Source organism: Oncorhynchus kisutch, linkage group LG4 (assembly GCF_002021735.2).
Source record: "Oncorhynchus kisutch isolate 150728-3 linkage group LG4, Okis_V2, whole genome shotgun sequence".
Taxonomy (NCBI): Eukaryota; Metazoa; Chordata; class Actinopteri; order Salmoniformes; family Salmonidae; genus Oncorhynchus; species Oncorhynchus kisutch.
This window is the reverse complement of record NC_034177.2, coordinates 56,272,755-56,291,289: the sequence shown is the minus strand read 5'-3', so window position 1 is coordinate 56,291,289 and position 18,535 is coordinate 56,272,755. Positions and strand designations below refer to the sequence as shown.

Genomic DNA, 18,535 nt, shown 5'->3' with positions numbered 1-18,535 from the left:
CTTTTATTGAAAAATCAATTTGATGTTATTTTAAATGGACAAAAACATTTGCTTTTCTTTCCAAAACAAGGACATTTCTAAGTGACCCCAAACTTCTGAATGGTAGTGTATATAAATAATACTAACACATGGCTTTGTTGTACTAACACTTTTCTTTTTTGTAACACTGATTTTGCTGATAGCTGCTTTATTGAGGAAAGTGTTTTACTTGTAATGCCTACATGTGGTTTATCATCTTAGTGAAATGCACTGACTAAAAGCGCCTGGTACAGTAAATTACAGAAATGCATACGATGCCTTAGGAAAATCATTCTGGGGAGGACTTTTGATGAAGGAGGGTCAATCAAAGTGCAGATCTTCAGTCGATCATTTAGTGTGGCACCCTATTTTGAATTCACACTAAAAGTCGAACTTTTAGCTAGTGGGACAATCTGTGTGAATTTGGCTCATAGGTTATTCTTGAAGTTTTGAACCTTGATAAAATTTACACGGAATGTCTCTAGATGCTATTACGAGAGGAAGGACCAATAGAGAAAAATAACTCTCACCTCTTTGGTGTCCCAGACTTCTGCCCCATCTGTGTACATGACCAGTAGCTTCTGGTTCCCTTTCCCAGGTGCGAAACGGATCTTCTTCACCCAACCACGGTGAGTAGGGATCCCCCTGGAACAAACATTAAGGTACTACACACATTCACGCATGCACGGATGAATGAACACACATGAGCACACACGTGACTTGTTACCTGGAGAGACGGGCCTTGAGGTCCCAGAAGTTGAGGTTCCCGTCCACATCACCGAGAACCAGAGTGTCTCCCTTCCAGGCGATGCACGCAATGCTACCCATACTGCCCTGCAACATACATAGGAAGAGAGGGTGATGGTGCTATGAGGTGAGGAGAGCAGAGCGGACAGCGCAAACAACCCAAGCAACTTTAACCAAATAACTCTCACTCAGAAATTCCTACAATCACTCCATAATAATCCTCTGGTAATCAACTTAAAGAGGAACTGACATCGTTTTAGCAACATTAAATCGTATTAAAATATTAAGAGAGACATCTTAGATATGGTCATTTTTCCGTTTTCATAAATTCAGATTTCACGTTTTCATAAATTCAGATTTCACGTTTTCATAAATTCATAGAATGTTTGTGAATGAAGTATAGTAAGGCATTTGGGACATTTCTATACCAATATAGCGTGGGAAAGTGGCCATGCATTTGGACAATTAATAGATAGAAACTGCAATGAATACATCGGTCTTACATCAGTGACAATGGCGCCGAAGAAGGCTGACGTTTTGTGTGTCCCCAACCAATTGTGTTTTTTGTTAGTTTATTTGCGTTGTAACTTATTTCTAAACTGATTTTGTACATAATGTTGCCTCTACCTTCTCTTATGATGGAAAATAACTTCTGGACATCAGGACTGCGATTATTCACTAATGACTGGCAGAATCCTTTTAATCCCTTTAACGACTGACGAGCCCGACGCAAATGATATACTGCTTTCTCGTGAACAGGCCCAGATCACCGTGATTTGCGTGAAGGGGAGGTGGAGAAAAAGTGTTCAGAGGGCAGGCTCCCTTCTCAGAATTCGTAGGCAATCGAACAAACCCTCACTTCCTTCCATTCTACTAGCAAACATGCAATCTTTGAAGAATAAAATCGATGACCTACGCGGAAGATTAAACTATCAACCGGACATTCAAAACTGTAATATCTTATGCTTCACGGAGTCGTGGCTGAACGACGACACTATCAACATACAGCTGGCTGGTTATACGCTGTACTGGCATCTGGTAAGACAAGGGGTGGTGGACTATGTATTTTGTAAATAACAGCTGTGTTACGATTTCTAAGGAGGTAGAGTATCTCATGATAAGCAGTAGACCACACTATCTACCTAGAGAGTTTTTAACTGTATTTTTCATAGCTGTTTACATACCACCACAGACTGAGGATGGCACAGAGACAGCATTGAATGAGCTGTATTCCGTCATAAGCAAACAAGAAAACGCTCACCGAGAGGCGGCACTCCTAGTAGCCGGAGACTTTAATACAGGGATACTTAAATATGTTTCACCAAATTTCTATTAGCAAGTTAAATGTGCAGCCAGAGGGAAAAAAAACAGGACCACTTTTACTCCACACAAAGACACATACAAAGCTCTCTCTCGCCCTCCGTTTGGCAAATCTGACCATAATTATATCCTCTTGATTCCTGCTTACAAGCAACAATTTAATCAGGAAGCACCAGTGACTAGATCAATTAAAAAAGCAGTCAGATGAAGCAGGACCGCTTTCCTAGCACAGACTGGAATATGTTCTGGGACTCCTCCGATACCGAGGAGGAGTAAAACCACATCAGTCATTGGCTTCATCAATAATTGCATCGATGACATCGCCATCACAGTGAGCGTACGTACATACCCCAACAAGAAGCCATAGATTACAGGCAACAGCATTTTCACTTTGGGATGAATAGCGTGCCCAGAGTGAACTGCCTCCTACTCTGTCCCTGATGCTAATATATGCATATTATTATTAGTATTGGATAGAAAACACTCTGAAGTTTCTAAAACTGTTTGAATGACGTCTGAGTATAACAGAACTCATATGGCAGGCGAAAACCTGAGAAAAATCCTACCAGGAAGTGGGACATCTGAGGTTTGTAGTTTTTCAAAGCTTGGCCTACCGAATACACATTGAGATATGGATGAGGTTGCACTTCCTAGGGCTTCCACTAGATGTCAACTGTCTTTAGCAACTGGTTTGAGGATTCTATTATAAAGAAGGGGCTCATGAGGCCTCTTTGAGTAGAGAGCAGAGAGCCTCGGTTTCATGACGTGCGCTCCCGACAGGGTTACCTCTCGTTCCAATGCTTTTCTGAAGACAAAGTAATTCTCCGGTTGGAACATTATTGATGTTTTATGTTAAAAACATCATAACGATTGATTCTATACATCGTTTGACATGTTTCTAAAGGACTGTAACGGAACTTTTCGAGTTTTTGTCTGGACGAAATGTTCGTGCCTCATGAAGATGGATTACTGGGCTGAACACGGTAACAACAAGTGGCTATTTGGACATAAATGATGGAACTTTATGGAACAAATCAGTAATTTATTGTCGAACTGGGATTCCTGGGAGTGCCTTCTGATGAAGATCATCAAAGGTAAGTGAATATTTATGGTGTTGTTACTAACTTTGTTGATTCCAAAATGGCGGATATTTTGGGCTCTGAGCGCCGTTCTCAGATTATGTTTTTTGGAAATCTGACACAGCGGTTGCATTAAGGAGAAGTCTATCTTTAATTCTGTGTATAACACTTGTATCTAGATGTCAACCATCAATAGAAATTGTAATGAGGCTTCTATGTTGTTGTGGGAGTGAATGAGAGCAGAATACATCAGATGTCCACCAAGCAGCCATTTTGTTGTCGCACTTTTGCCTCATGGTCGTCACTTGCGTTCCATTGCTCACGTAGACAAGAAGGAATACTCCGGTTGGAACTTTATTTAAGCTATATGTTAAAAACATTCTAATGATTGATTCTGTACTTAGTTTGAAATGTTTCTTCGACCGGTAATTTCGCTTTTTGAAGTTTTTGTCCGATATAACGCTGACCAGAATTAGCGTTTGGATATGTATACCAAACACGCTAACAAAAGAAGGTATTTGGACATAAATAACGGACATTTCCGAACAAAACAAATATTTATTGTGGACCTGGGATTCCTGGAGTGCTTTCTGATGTAGATCATCAAAGGTAAGGGAATATTTATCATGTCATTTCTTGTTTATGTTGACGCCATCTTTGCGGCTGTGGTGTTTTTACTTTTGAGCGCCGTCTCAGATTGCATGCGTTTCTTTTTCCGTAAAGTTTTTTTGAAATCTGACACAGCGGTTGCATTAAGGAGAGGTATATCTATAATTCCATGTGTATAACTGTATTATCTACATTTATGAGGAGTATTTCTGTTGAATGATGTGGCTATGCAAAATCAATTGATGTTTTTGGAACTAGTGAATCTAACGCGCCAATGTAAACAGATTTTTTTTACAGAAATATTAACTTTATCAAACAAAATATGCATGTATTGTCTAACAAATTCCTATGAGTGTCATCTGATGAAGATAAAATTAATCACTAACCTTGAATTATCTTTATTTCTGGTTTTTGTGAATGCTATATTTTGCTGGAAAATGGCTGTGCTTATTGTGGTTTGGGAGACCTAACAATCGTTTGTAGTGCTTTCGCTGAAAAGCCTATTTGAAATCGGACACTATGGTGGGATTAATGTTGGATCCTGTGTTTTACATTATAGCCATTAGTATATATATGATTAAATATCATCTGATGTTGGTTGTGTGAGGTGTCTGCATTTGTACACTGGAGCATCATTATGAGATTAAACAACTGCTTGCCTGTTTGTGTGTGACAAGAACTGAGTAACATGGTGTGACCTGGATGTTGCAAAACTGTAGATAACAGCCCAGCAGATGCTTTGTCCTTGTGTTTGTATGTAACAATATTGAGCACATGGTGTGACTTGCTGTATCTTACAAAGTTGTGATAGGGAGGGGTGGTCATCACGAGGTTTAACTGAGATGGAAAAATACTGAACAACACAATAGCAGGAACTGAGCAACTGTTCTAACTAGGCTGCAATACCAGAACAGTAAGAATCTATACATCGACGGAGGGAGAACTCCAAGAAGCGCCAAGAGGCGGGGACCCGCCTGAGCGCCTGCAATAGGCTGGGCAAGTGTAAACCACACTCAACCTCTACTGTGATAGTTCCAACCCGTCTGTTGGCCTATGTCTATCACAGTATAAAGAATACTGTTTACATACATCTTGTCAGTTCTCTGTTCTGCCCTGCGTGGTATTACAGTGAGCCCGTATATACGAAAGTTGCATTTGCCATTTATTAGCTAATAAAAAATACATAGTATAAAATCGGTGACTCATATATTTATCCTGATACCAGATTCGAATTTACGCAACTCTAACAATTTGGTGACCACCGACGTGATCTGGTAGGAGGACGACGCTGGAAATTGTCCGGCCGATTGGCCAGTACTGTCGTCGGACGGTGTGTCTCACAAACCCTGACCGGTCAACTAAAAGAGGTAAGCAGACACCTGTTGTGAAAAACTAAAGTTCTGCACATTGGAGTTATCCAAATGTAGTTTTGTGAGACACCTGTTTGATGTAAGTTACTAAATTTAAACTATTATGATGTGAGATTGGAAAATAGTTGAGAAAGTAATATCTCCATTGGCAACTGCAATTTTATTATTGATCAACAATACTTAATGGTGCATTGTGTATGGGATGTACTAGTATGCCTGGCTGGTAGGTGGTAACAGAGAACACTTACTACATGTATGAATGGTGGGTAACGGGTGACCACCAAAGCTTGAATGGATAGTCTGGGACTACATGTATGATTCATTCAAGCTGATTATAAAAGTGTGACTGGATAGTCTGGGACTACATGTATGAGTGGTGGGTAACAAGTGACCACCAAAGTGCGAATGGAAAGCCATATGATGCTGAAACTGAAAAATTGGGCGTGCAAAATTATTCAGCCCCTTTACTTTCAGTGCAGTAAACTCTCTCCAGAAGAGAACAGTATCTCGGACCTGCCTGGTGTGTTCCTTGTTCTTCATGATGCTCTCTGCACTTTTAACGGACCTCTGAGACTATCACAGTGCAGGTGCATTTATACGGAGACTTGATTACACACAGGTGGATTGTATTTATCATCATTAGTCATTTAGGTCAACATTGGATCATTCAGAGATGCTCACTGAACTTCTGGAGAGAGTTTGCTGCACTGAAAGTAAAGGGGCTGAATAATTTTGCACGCCCAATTTTTCAGTTTTTGATTTGTTAAAAAAGTTTGAAATATCCAATAAATGTCGTTCCACTTCATGATTGTGTCCCACTTGTTGTTGATTCTTCACAAAAAAATACAGTTTTATATCTTTGTTTGAAGCCTGAAATGTGGCAAAAGGTCGCAAAGTTCAAGGGGGCCAAATATTTTCGCAAGGCACTGTAAACGTGAGTCTCTGAGTAATTTTGCCATCTGAAGCATCTCGAAAACAAAACATTTATTCTTTCAGTGAAATATGGAACCGTTCCGTATTTTATCAAATGGGTGGCATCCATCAGTCTAAATATTCCTTTTACATTGCACAACCTTCAATGTTATGTCATAATTACGTAAAATTCTGGCAAATTAGTTCGCAATGAGCCAGACGGCCCAAACTGTTGCATATACACTGACTCTGCATGCAATGAACGCAAGAGAAGTGACACAATTTCACCTGGTTAATATTGCCTGCTAACCTTTCTTTTAGCTAAATATGCAGGTTTAAAAATATACACTTCTGTGTGTTGATTTTAAGAAAGGTACACGTTGGAGCAACGACAGTCCTTTTTCGCGAATGCGCACTGCATTGATTATATGCAAGCAGGACACGCGAGATAAACTAGTAATATCATCAACCATGTGTAGTTATAACTAGTGATTATGATTGATTAAGTTTAATGCTAGCTAGCAACTTACCTTGGCTTCTTACTGCATTCGCCTCGTGAGGCAGGTGGTTAGAGCATTGGACTAGTTAACCGTAAGGTTGCAAGATTGAATCCCTGAGCTGACAAGGTAAAAATCTGTCGTTCTGCCCCTGAACAAGGCAGTTAACCCACCGTCATTGAAAATAAGATTGTGTTCTTAACTGACTTACCTAGTTAAATAAATATTAAATAAAGGTGTAATTTTTTTTATTTTTAAAGGCAAAATCGGCATCCAAAATGACCGATTTCCGATTGTTATGAAAACTTGAAATCGGCCATTGCGATAAATCAGTCGACCTCTACTGGAGAGTAAAGAGGAGAATGTAGAGTGTAGACTTAGCATGTACAATTATAGTAGCATTAGATCAGCATCCATGAAGGAGAAGATGGGAGAGGAGATTGAGTTAAGACTCACGTCTGGGGGAATGCGGGCACCGTCTTTGACGGTATTCCCCTCGACAGTGATGTGGTACACCTGTCCGTCTGTGTCTGTGAACACAAAGTGTTCCCTCGCTGAGATGGCCTGGCCTCCTCCCTCCGATTTACTTTCTGCATCCTGCAGAAGACTACAGACACATACAAACACATTTTACTATTAAAGTGAGGACCACTGATACAGCGAGGGCTAGATCAGGGGTCAGCAACACGCAGGGCAAAACCAGACAACATAATTTTTTGTCCCCTTTTAGATTTTAGTTTTTGTCAAAAAAAGACAAGGAATTCAGCTAAAAATGTGTTTAATTTAAGAAATCTGTTCCCAAGTATTCCCACAAATAAAAAGTGATGTGATTGTGTCTCAATGTGATCAAGGTATGAAATTGTTATTTTCAAATAAAAATAATTTTTGGGCTTAGTTGTGGTCAATTTGCAGTGTACAATATATTATAAATACAGTCCGGCCAACCGACCATCCACTCATGACTAGATACACTACTGTTCAAAAGTTTGGGGTCACTTAGAAATGTACATGTTTTTGAAAGAAAAGCACATTTTTTGTCCATTACAAAAACATCAAATTGATCAGAAAAACAGTGTAGACATTGTTAATGTTGTAAATTACTATTGTAGCTGGAAACGGCAGATTTTTTATGGAATATCTACATAGGCGCACAGAGGCCCATTATCAGCAACCATTACTCTTGTGTTCCAATGGCACGTTGTGCTGGCTAATCCAAGTTTATCATTTTAAAAGGATAATTGATCAAAGAACACCAGTCTCAACGTCAATAGCGAAGAGGCGACTCTGGGACACTGGTCTTTTAGGCAGAGTTGCAAAGAAAAAGCCATATCTCAGACTGGCCAATAAGAATAAAAGATTAAGATGGGCAAAAGAACACAGATGCTGGACAGAGGAACTCTGCCTAGAAGGCCAGCTTCCCGGAGTCGCCTCTTCACTTTTGATGTTGAGACTGGTGTTTTGCGGGTAATATTTAATGGACCTGACAGTTGAGGACTTGTGGGGCCTCTTTCTCAAACTAGACACTAATGTACTTGTCCTCTTGCTCAGTTGTGCACCGGGGCTTCCCACTCCTCTTTCTATTCTGGTTACAGCCAGTTTGCACTGTTCTGTGATGGGAGGAATACACAGCATCGTACGAGATCTTCAGTTTCTTGGCAAATTCTCAAATGGAATAGCCTTCATTTCTGAGAACAAGGTCAGACTGACGAGTTTCAGAAGAAAGGTCTTTCTTTTTGGCCATTTTGAGCCTACAATCGAGCCCACAAATGCTGATGCTCCAGATACTCAACTAGTTGTATTGCTTCTTTAAATCAGGACAACAGTTTTTAGTTGTGCTAACATAATTGCAAATGATCAATTTGCCTTTTAAAATGATACACTTGGATTAGCTAACACAACGTAGCATTGGAACACAGGAGTGATGGTTGCTGATAATGGGCCTCTTATATACTTGTGCAGATATTCCATTAAAAATCCAGCTACAATAGTAATTTACAACATTAACCATGTCTACACTGTATTTCTGATCAATTTTATGTTATTTTAATGGACTTTTTTTTGTGCTTTTCTTTCAAAAACAAGGACATTTCTAAGTGACTCCAAACCTTTGAATGGTAGTGAAGTGGGGAGAACAAGTATTTGATACACTGCCGATTTTGCAGGTTTTCCTACTTACAAAGCATGTAGAGGTCTGTAATTGTTATCATAGGTACACTTCAACTGTGAGAGACGGAATCTAAAACAAAAATCCAGAAAATCACATTGTATGATTTTTAAGTAATTAATTTGCATTTTATTGCATGACATAAGTATTTGATACATCAGAAAAGCAGAACTTAATATTTGGTACAGAAACCTGTGTTTGCAATTACAGAGATCATACGTTTCCTGTCGTTCTTGACCAGGTTTGCACACACTGCAGCAGGAATTTTGGCCCACTCCTCCATACAGACCTTCTCCAGATCCTTCACGTTTCGGGGCTGTCGCTGGGCAATACGGACTTTCAGCTCCCTCCAAAGATTTTCTATTGGGTTCAGGTCTGGAGACTGGCTAGGCCACTCCAGGACCTTGAGATGCTTCTTACGGAGCCACTCCTTAGTTGCCCTGGCTGTGTGTTTCGGGTCGTTGTCATGCTGGAAGACCCATCCACGACCCATCTTCAATGCTCTTACTGAAGGAGGTTGTTGGCCAAGATCCCGCGATACATGGCCCCATCCATCCTCCCCTCAATACGGTGCAGTCATCCTGTCCCCTTTGCAGAAAAGCATCCCCAAAGAATGATGTTTCCACCTCCATGCTTCACGGTTGGGATGGTGTTCTTGGGGTTGTACTCATCCTTCTTCCTCCAAAAACGGCGAGTGGAGTTTAGACCAAAAAGCTCTATTTTTGTCTCATCAGACCACATGACCTTCTCCCATTCCTCCTCTGAATCATCCAGATGGTCATTGGCAAACTTCAGACGGGCCTGGACATGCGCTGGCTTGAGCAGGGGGACCTTGCATGCGCTGCAAGATTTTAATCCATGACGGCGTAGTGTGTTACTAATGGTTTTCTTTGAGTCTGTGGTCCCAGCTCTCTTCAGGTCATTGACCAGGTCCTGCCGTGTAGTTCTGTGCTGTTCCCTCACCTTCCTCATGATCATTGATGCCCCACGAGGTGAGATCTTGCATGGAGCCCCAGCCCGAGGGTGATTGACCATTTTTGGAGAGGTTGGAGTCTGTTTGATTGAGTGTGTGGACAGGTGTCTTTTATACAGGTAACTAGTTCAAACAGGTGCAGTTAATACAGGTAATGAGTGGAGAACAGGAGGGCTTCTTAAAGAAAAACTAACAGGTCTATGAGAGCCGGAATTCTTCCTGGTTGGTAGGTGATCAAATACTTATGTCATGCAATAAAATGCAAATTAATTACTTAAAAATCATACAATGTGATTTACTGGATTTTTGTTTTAGATTCTGTCTCTCACAGTTGAAGTGTACCTATGATAAGAATGACAGACCTCTACATGCTTTGTAAGTAGGAAAACCTGCAAAATTGGCAGTGTATCAAATACTTGTTCTCCCCACTGTACCTACACCATGTCTCACCCCGAGAAACACACACACAATATTAAGAATGACACATTGAGAATTTAATGAATTTATGAGTAGGGCCAGGAGTTTTTTCTGACCATTTAGCAAAACTCTAGGTCTTAGGTGCTGAGATGCGACCCACCCCCCTTCATGCCTCCTGCTCTCTGACCTGATAACGGAGGACTCCACGCTGCTCTGCTCGGTGTCAGACAGAGTGGTATATCTGGCCATGGCCTCCCGTGCTAACAATTGTTTCTTCTTCAGACTCTTCAGGTTGTGGGAGGGGGACCACTCCTGCACACACAAACGCAAAAAGTGCATGACACACAGACACACACACACAGTTCATGGAGATTTCTTCAGCTGCCTGACATCTTGAAGAACACGATTGTTGGTGGACAAACGTTGAGATTTTTTTTTTTTTAAATCATCATCATACGTTTTCCTTGGAACCACACCCACAAATTCACAAAAGAGCTCCACTCTTTCCCATACCCTGTTTCATCATACAGGATTGCGGCCAAAACAACTGCCCCATTTTGCCCGGAGGGTGCAATCAATGTGGAAATGAGCAGGCAGTAAGGGGCTGGGGAGAGAATGTATTATTAACGTTACTGTGGCTGCTATTTGCAGTGTCTCAGACTTTCCAGCCCACATCACTCTCCATCTATCCGTTTTTCTTGGGACTAATGTAGTGACGTCCATGCTGAGAGAGGATAACTTTCCCAACTAATCTTCCAAATTGAAAATATAAAAATGTTTACACAGGAGTACAGTGCATTCAGAAAGTATTCACACCCCTTGACTTTTCCACATTTTGCAACATTACAGCCTTATTCGAAAATTTCTGAAATTAAATGTTTCCCTCAATCTACACACAATACCCCATAATGACACAGAACTGGTTTTAGATTTTTTTGTAAACGTATAAAAATTATTTAAAAAACGAGATATTACATTTACATTAGTATTCAGACCCTTTACTCAGTACTTTGTTGAAGCACCTTTGGCAGCGATTACAGACTTCAGTCTTCTTGGGTATGACGCTACAAGCTTGGCACACCTGTATTTGTGGAGTTTCTCCCATTCTTCTCTGCAGATCCTCTCAAGCTCTGTCAGGTTGGATGGGGAGCGTTGGTCTCTCCAGAGGTGTTAGATCAGGTTCAAGTCTGGGCTCTGGCTGGGCCATTCAAGGACATTCAGAGACTTGTCCCAAAGCCACTCCTGCATTGTTTTAGCTGTGTGCTTAGGTTCATTGTCCTGTTGTAAGGTGAGGTCCTGAGGACTCTGGAGCAGGTTTTCATCAATGATCTCTACGTACTTTGCTCCGTTCATCTTTCCCTTGATCCTGACTAATGTTCCAGTCCCTAACGTTGAAAATCATCCCCACAGCATGATGCTGCCACCACCATGCTTCACCATAGGGATGGTGCCAGGTTTCCTCCAGGTGTGTCGCTTGGCTTTTAGGCCAAAGAGTTCAATCTTGGATTTTCACACCAGAGAATCTTGTTTCTCACAGTCATGGAGTCCTTTAGGTACCTTTTGGCAAAATCCAAGTGGGCTGTCATGTGCCTTTTACTGAGGAGTGGCATCAATCTGACCAATCTACCATAAATGCCTGATTGGTGGAGTACTGCAGAGTCTTTCTGGAAGATTCTCCCATCTCTAGAGAAGAATGTTGGAGTTCTTTCAGATTGACCATCAGGGTCTTGGTCACCTAATTGACCAATTCCCTCCTTCCCAATTGCTCAGTTTGTCCAGGCGGCCAGCTCTAGCAAGAGTCTTGGGTGGTTCCAACCTATTTTTAGTTTTGTCATCATTATGTAGAACTGTGTGTAGATTGATGATAATTAAAAAAATATATATTTTAGAAAAGGCTGTAATGTAACAAAATGTGTAAAAAGTAAAGGGGTCTGAATACTTTCCGAACGCACTGGATAGACACAGAATAATCAACACAAAGACTCTTGGAGAGTATTGTCTCAGTTTACAATGCCTAGGTGTATATGCATGTATGCTATGGTGTTTCTGTGTGTGTGTGTTCAGTACCAGTGCAGTGACAGTGGGGAAGTTCTTGGCCATCTCTCGTAGCAGGGTACCAGTCCTGACATCCCACAGCTCCAGAGGCTTGTCTCTGAACACCACCACCAGGTACTGCCTGTAGGGTACAACACACACACCGCAGTACAGGAACATCACAGTCTGTACCATCAAAATCATCCCCATGTGCTCTATGGGACACTTTCTCTCTCAAAGACACACACATCCATACACACGAGCTTGCACACGCAAGCAAGCACAAACAGATTTCAAACATCCATTCTTTGTGTGAAGGGCGCCCTGCGCTGTCCTGGAGTTCATGCTGTTCTTGGGAAAGAACAAATAGCATCAGAATATAAATGAGCTCTCAGGGAACAGAGACAAAGAGCAGAAGCATTACACTGCTACAGTACTTTGTCTGAAGTTTCATTTAGGGTGCTTTGTCCTGATGAGACAGCTGAGCCCTTGCAAAGGTAAATCTCTCACCCTCCCTCTTTTGTCTAACACTCTCTTTACCTCTCACCATCTCCGGCTCGCCCTTTCTCTCAATCGCTCTCTCTCACCATCCCCCTCTCTATCTTTCTCCCTCCCTCCCTCCTTCCTGCCTTCCTTCATGCATGCACGCAGAGAGCTCTTTAGAGGGCCTTTAACCATCAAAAGCATCAACAGCTGAGTAGCAGGAACAGAATGAGAGAGTATGCCCTGGACAATTAAAGGAAATGGATATCCCTTGACAGCACATAGGCTTAATTTAAAAAACACTCGGTGGGGAGATGAGAAAGAAAGAGGCGACAGTGGGAGTTAAGGTGAAGGGTGTGTGTGCGTACGTGAGTGTGGCAGGTGTAAAGAGGCGGCTGTGTGTAGGGGACTCACTTCAGATGAGACACTTTCATCATCTCAATGGCAGGCTCGTCATTCCCCTGTTCGCCTCGGAATGCAAAGCACCTGCCTAGGAGAGGAGAGGAAGGAGAGATCGAGAGAAAAATAGAGCATGAAATCATTCAACCCCATGAAACACATAAGGATGGTCATTTATATATTAGCTAAAGAGTATAGGGCCTAAGATGGATCCCTGGGGAACCCCTGCATTACAGTTGTAAGACGTGGTGGTAATAACTTCGAATTTACGCCAGCTAAGAGAATGTGTCACTTTAGATCTGCTGCAGGAAACTCATTTTTACTCACAAACAATATAATATTCTCATGAATCAAGTGTCCCTTATCTACACAAAATGCCAGAAGGCAAAAACAAGAATACACCTCAGTTGTACTCTACTACACCAAAAAATGCTGATGCACTTTTCAGAGGACATTAAAGGAGGTTGCCTGTAAAATGTACGAGTGAGAGAGCACAGCAACCCAAACTAAGCACAAGTAGCAGAGGTGGGAACTCCCAACAACTGCCTAAGATGTTTGTTGCAGGGGCAAAAGGGACGCAGATAAAGTGAGACAAGGCAAGATTTCCGGTGAAGAGACTGGGGAGTAGTGCAGGTGAGGCATCCGGCCTGTGTGTGTGTGTGTGTGTGTGTGTCACCCACAGCTTCTGATCACCGTCTCAATTACTGTTATCAGGACAGAGAAACCAGACACATGCTTTTACTCACACGGAAAATTCCAAACAAAAGAAAATGATAACATGATAACAAATGACGATGATGAAATAAACTAAAACTAGTTTCTCACACGTGTAGCAGGTTATGAACTCTGCAAGCAACGTTTCCACTCCGAGAATGAGAACGGTAAATGACTGTAATGAATACATGAATTAACATAAATGAATGTAACCAAATGACAGGGATTGACTGCACATTTACTACTGGAGAGAAACGCAACTATATCCTCGCCACACACCACTCCCCAAAATATTTTACATGCTTTTCACTGACAGCCGCAACTCAATAATCAGCTAGGTCTATTGCGTGCTGCCCAAATTGTGGGGTTCCCAAATAGGCATAGGCCTACGAGCTTGTGATTTGAAACAATCCAAGCAATTGTTTTTAAAGAAGCTAATAATCCTTGATTTTTCTGTGGCCAAGTCATGCTTTCTGGTGAAGTATTTTATTCATGTTTAAACCGGAGTAATTATATAATTTTGGCAAATTTATTTCCATTGCTTCCCTATTGGACCCACCTCTATGCCATTTTTCGCCTGTTCTATCGGTTTTCATTTCAAATGTATTGTCCAGAAGCCAAAGGCACAATCATAGTCATATTAGCAGCCAATCCTAGTTTTTGCATCTTTAGACTCCCCCCTCATTCTAAGTTGCTAACACAGACTTTAATCTCTGTGACATATAGAACCGCTATAAGGTGCACTGTTTAGAATGGTGTTCAGAAGGCAAATGTTTGAAAATGACGTTTTACTGGCTTCTTCATCACGAGTTACATGTTCTGTTAAGATGCATTACAATAATCCAAGATGTGATTTCTCTCATTCTGAGCACCGTGGGCGGACGCTCTAATGGTTATGCACCCAATGCATATTGGGTCCGGTAAATTTCTCAAATGGCCGGTACATTTAAATTCTTCCTGGTCACGATGTCCGGCGCCACACGTATTGTCAGAAGAAAAAACCTTGTAAGTCCTTTGAATTCTAATGTGGCTGGGCCAAACACCAAACCTAATGCTCTGGCCTGTTAAATTTTATTTATCCAGCATGGGTGTCGTAAGTGAGTGGCTCACCCTTCAACTGAACTGTGGAAAAGGCTTGGCTGGTGCTGAAACAAGAACTGACCCCAAATTAATTGTGTCTGTCATTTTCCCTGTCTCCTGAGCTCTCCATCTCTTGCATACTATATGGTCATCCCTGTATCCTCTCACAAACTCTTCTTCTCCTTATTCCTCTCTCTCCTTTCCTCACCCCTCACCATCTCTCTGAGCCTGACTTGATATGTACAGTATTTCCCTGCATGAATCCCAATCATTAAGACAAGTTTCAACAGGGGAGAGAAACATAGGGGCAGTGTGCGATACAATTTCACTGCCAGCCCTGACACACTCCAGCTGTGTTATCACAGTGTAATGGAGAGTGTTTAGACTTGAACGTGTATCCCTAGAGAGCTATGGGGAGGGAAGTCTCGAGTGGCGCAGCAGTCTAAGGTACTGCATCTCATTGCTAGAAGCATCACTACAGGCACCCTGGTTCGAATCAAGGCTGAATCATAACCAGCCGTGATTGGGAGTCCCATAGGGCGGCGCACAACTGGCCCAGCGTCATCCAGGTTTGGCCGGGGTAGGCGGCCAAACCTGGGAAAAAAAATAAAAAGTGCCTTAGAGTAACACAGAAAGGATTGTGCATGTTTGTGTGCATTATGGCATGCGTGCATGTGTAGACCTTGAGAGTATAGATGTGTGTGCAAGTGAGTGCATACGTGCCCATGTGCGCAACTCACCAGTGGGAAGGTCGACGTGCTGAAGCTCATTCCTCACCAGTCCAGCATTGTTGGGGGTTGAAGTGGCAAAGGAGAGGAAGCTGGTGAGACTGACCCATTCTATGCCTCTGCAGAACACGCATTGAAAGTCCCATTAAAAAAATACATTAACATGCCTCATCAGCCTTTGTCTGATGAGTTAGTTTTCCATCTACATTTCACTCAAACCTTTATAGAAATAAAACAAACACTACATTTGCAAGCACTAAAGCTAGGAGGTGATAGAGCATTCCATTGAATACAGGGCACTTGCCCGCTTCAAACAATAAAAACTCAGACCTTTTTCCGACATTCCCCTAAGCTAACAAATACATTTTAAAGAATACATTTTGAAGACTTTTTAGTGCCTACAACTGTAGAATAGCGATTACAGAATAGTTAGCAACACCACTAAAACTTTCCATGGAATCAAAGAGACAACAATCCAGCAGAGAGCCTTTTGAGGGGTTTGACAGGCACAGAAAGGGTGCAGCTACAGTAAGCACCATGCTGTAATGAGATCCTAAATAGCCACATGATTCATTTCTACATTTTACCCTAAAATTAATATTAGAAGCAAAATAGCCCGACGTCCCTCCTTTTCCATTTCGGGGCGGAACTGGCCTGATTTCCACCCTAATGACACACACACCTCTCATATTATACATCTCACCACTGGCCCTCTGTCAGCAGGGAGAAGACTCACAGAGGCAGAGAGCATGTTCTGCGGTGTTGCATCTTGTGTCTATAAAATGAGCTTCTCGTTATGTGTAGACAATCCTTTCTACTGCAGTTCTCTCTAAATATATAACGTTAGCCATGGAGAACTGCAAATATGAGGTTACTGCTCTCAAAAACATTGCTGCCCTGAACTATCGACAAAGGTCAGTGGGAAAACGTTGTAATGGACTTCTTTCTGGAGGACGATCATGCCATAATGACTCTCTCTGACTATGAACATTTTATAAAAGGGGTTGCAGTCTGCCTTGAAGCTTTCATCCATGTACACGGGAAAGAATCTAGCTACAGTTTCAGATATTATACATTTATAATTTAGTCAGAAAGTTGTTTTCATTGCAAGTTAAAGCTTGCTGTTAGCTAGCCAGCTGGAGTGTGATGACTGGCTTGCTAGCTAACATTGAACCTATTTGGTTAACTTTAGCAAGCTATGACAATCGGTTTGTATTGCTAGTAACGTTACTCCATGGTTTGTGATTTTAGTAAATTTTTTAGAGAGCTAGCATTTTTAGAGAGCGTTACATGTCTAAACAAAAGTCCAAGTTAAAGCTTGCAGTTAGCTAGCTAACATTAGCGGAGGTTAGATGGCTGGCTTGCTAGCTAACATTAACTTACATGTTCTCAGAATGTAATTTCGCATTGCTCGTTATAGCCTAATGTTAGCTAGCTAACATTGAACCTATTTGGTTAATTTTAGGTAGATACAATTGGTTTGTATTGCTAGTTAAAGCTTGCTGTTAGCTAGCCAGCTAACATTATATGGCTGGCTAGCTAGCTAACATTACTTGTATGAACTGTGTGTAGTGATATTTTCAGAATGCCATTTCATATCTAATGTATATTAATGCTCAAATATTAGTATCTGGAATTTATCTTTCAGCATCTGTTGAATACGCCTGACTCTCCTCCACCAATCATACAAGGAGAATGGCCTAATGAGAGCATCAAAAAGAGAGCTGGCCCAAGCAAGCACAGGATACATCTGAAGCATGAGGACTTGCAGTGAGTGGTGAACTTCATCAACAATTATACTGAGGATAATGCAATAGTATTACCAGGAATCCACCCAGGACATAAACACTTTGGTGGAAAACGGCTGCTATCCATGTGACAAAAGCAGCAGTGTGGCGTCTCTACAAGGTATCGAGGACAACACTTGGCATCTAAAACATAAATACATTTTGATTGTTTAACCTTTTTGGGATAGGGGGCAGCATTTTCACTTTTGGATGAATAGCGTGCCCAGACTGAACTGCCTCCTACTCTGTCCCAGATCCTAATATATGCATATTATTATTAGTATTGGATAGGAAACACTGAAGTTTCTAAAACTGTTTGAATGATGTCTGTGAGTATAACAGAACTCATATGGCAGGCAAAAACCAGAGAAGAAATCCAAAAAGGAAGTGAGAAATTGATTTTCAAAACAGTGCCTATTGAAATCCCAGCGAGATATGAATGAGGATGCACTTCCTAGGGCTTCCACTAGATGTCACCATCTTTAGAAACTGGTTTGAGGATTCTACTATAAAGGAGGGGCTCATAATAGCTCTTTGAGTGAGTGGTCTGGCAGAGAGACTCGGTCTCATAATGCGCGCTCCCGACAGAGTTTGCTCTCGTTCCAATGCTCTACTTCAGACAATGAAATTCTCTGGTTGGAACCTTATTGAGGATTTATGTTAACGTTACATATTTCTAAAATATTTTTGAATTTCGCACGCTGCCTTTTCAGCGGAATGTTGTCGAGGAGTTCAGCTGCCCTAGAAAGGTTAATTGACCTCCAACATGTTTGGCACTACTTTTATTGATCTCACATTATTTCTGTATTTTTCAGAGGTACGTGTCTTCAGGCTGTCTTCCTTCAGGAATCTGTGGAGAAAATTGCTGCCCCACTTCTCAAGCACTAAGCCCAGGACAGACCTGTGCTGGTAGTGCCAGAGGAACAACTATCAGGACTTCTGTTAAGTAAGCGTTAAAATAATTTATAAAGGTTGAAGATAAATGATTAAATAATTATACCCAGAAAATTTACCATCAGGGATTAAAGCTTATGTAGCATAGATAAGGAGTAATTAAAGCTGATAAACATATGTCCAAATAGGTTGGACTGGGGAAGAGAGGAATGTATGTGTGTGATGAAAGAAAACAAAGTGAATCCTTAACCTATGTTTGAACCAACCCGGCTCTAACTCTGGGGAGATAACATAGGACAAGGAGTACCTA

The 18,535-nt window shown here is 41.5% G+C and overlaps 1 protein-coding gene across 1 annotated transcript in view; it reads right to left on the bottom strand.

Moving 5' to 3' along the window:
* The window catches only part of wdr11 (WD repeat domain 11), a 141,471-nt gene that overhangs the window by 47,635 nt on the left and 75,301 nt on the right, over nt 1-18,535 (bottom strand). The window contains exons 12-18 of the mRNA XM_020481331.2: nt 15,557-15,663; nt 13,038-13,113; nt 12,174-12,282; nt 10,294-10,418; nt 7,009-7,159; nt 746-852; nt 549-663 (exon numbers count right to left, since the gene is read on the bottom strand). Of these exons, the coding sequence (XP_020336920.2) occupies nt 549-663; nt 746-852; nt 7,009-7,159; nt 10,294-10,418; nt 12,174-12,282; nt 13,038-13,113; nt 15,557-15,663 (790 nt within the window). The remainder of the gene's footprint in view (nt 1-548; nt 664-745; nt 853-7,008; nt 7,160-10,293; nt 10,419-12,173; nt 12,283-13,037; nt 13,114-15,556; nt 15,664-18,535) is intronic.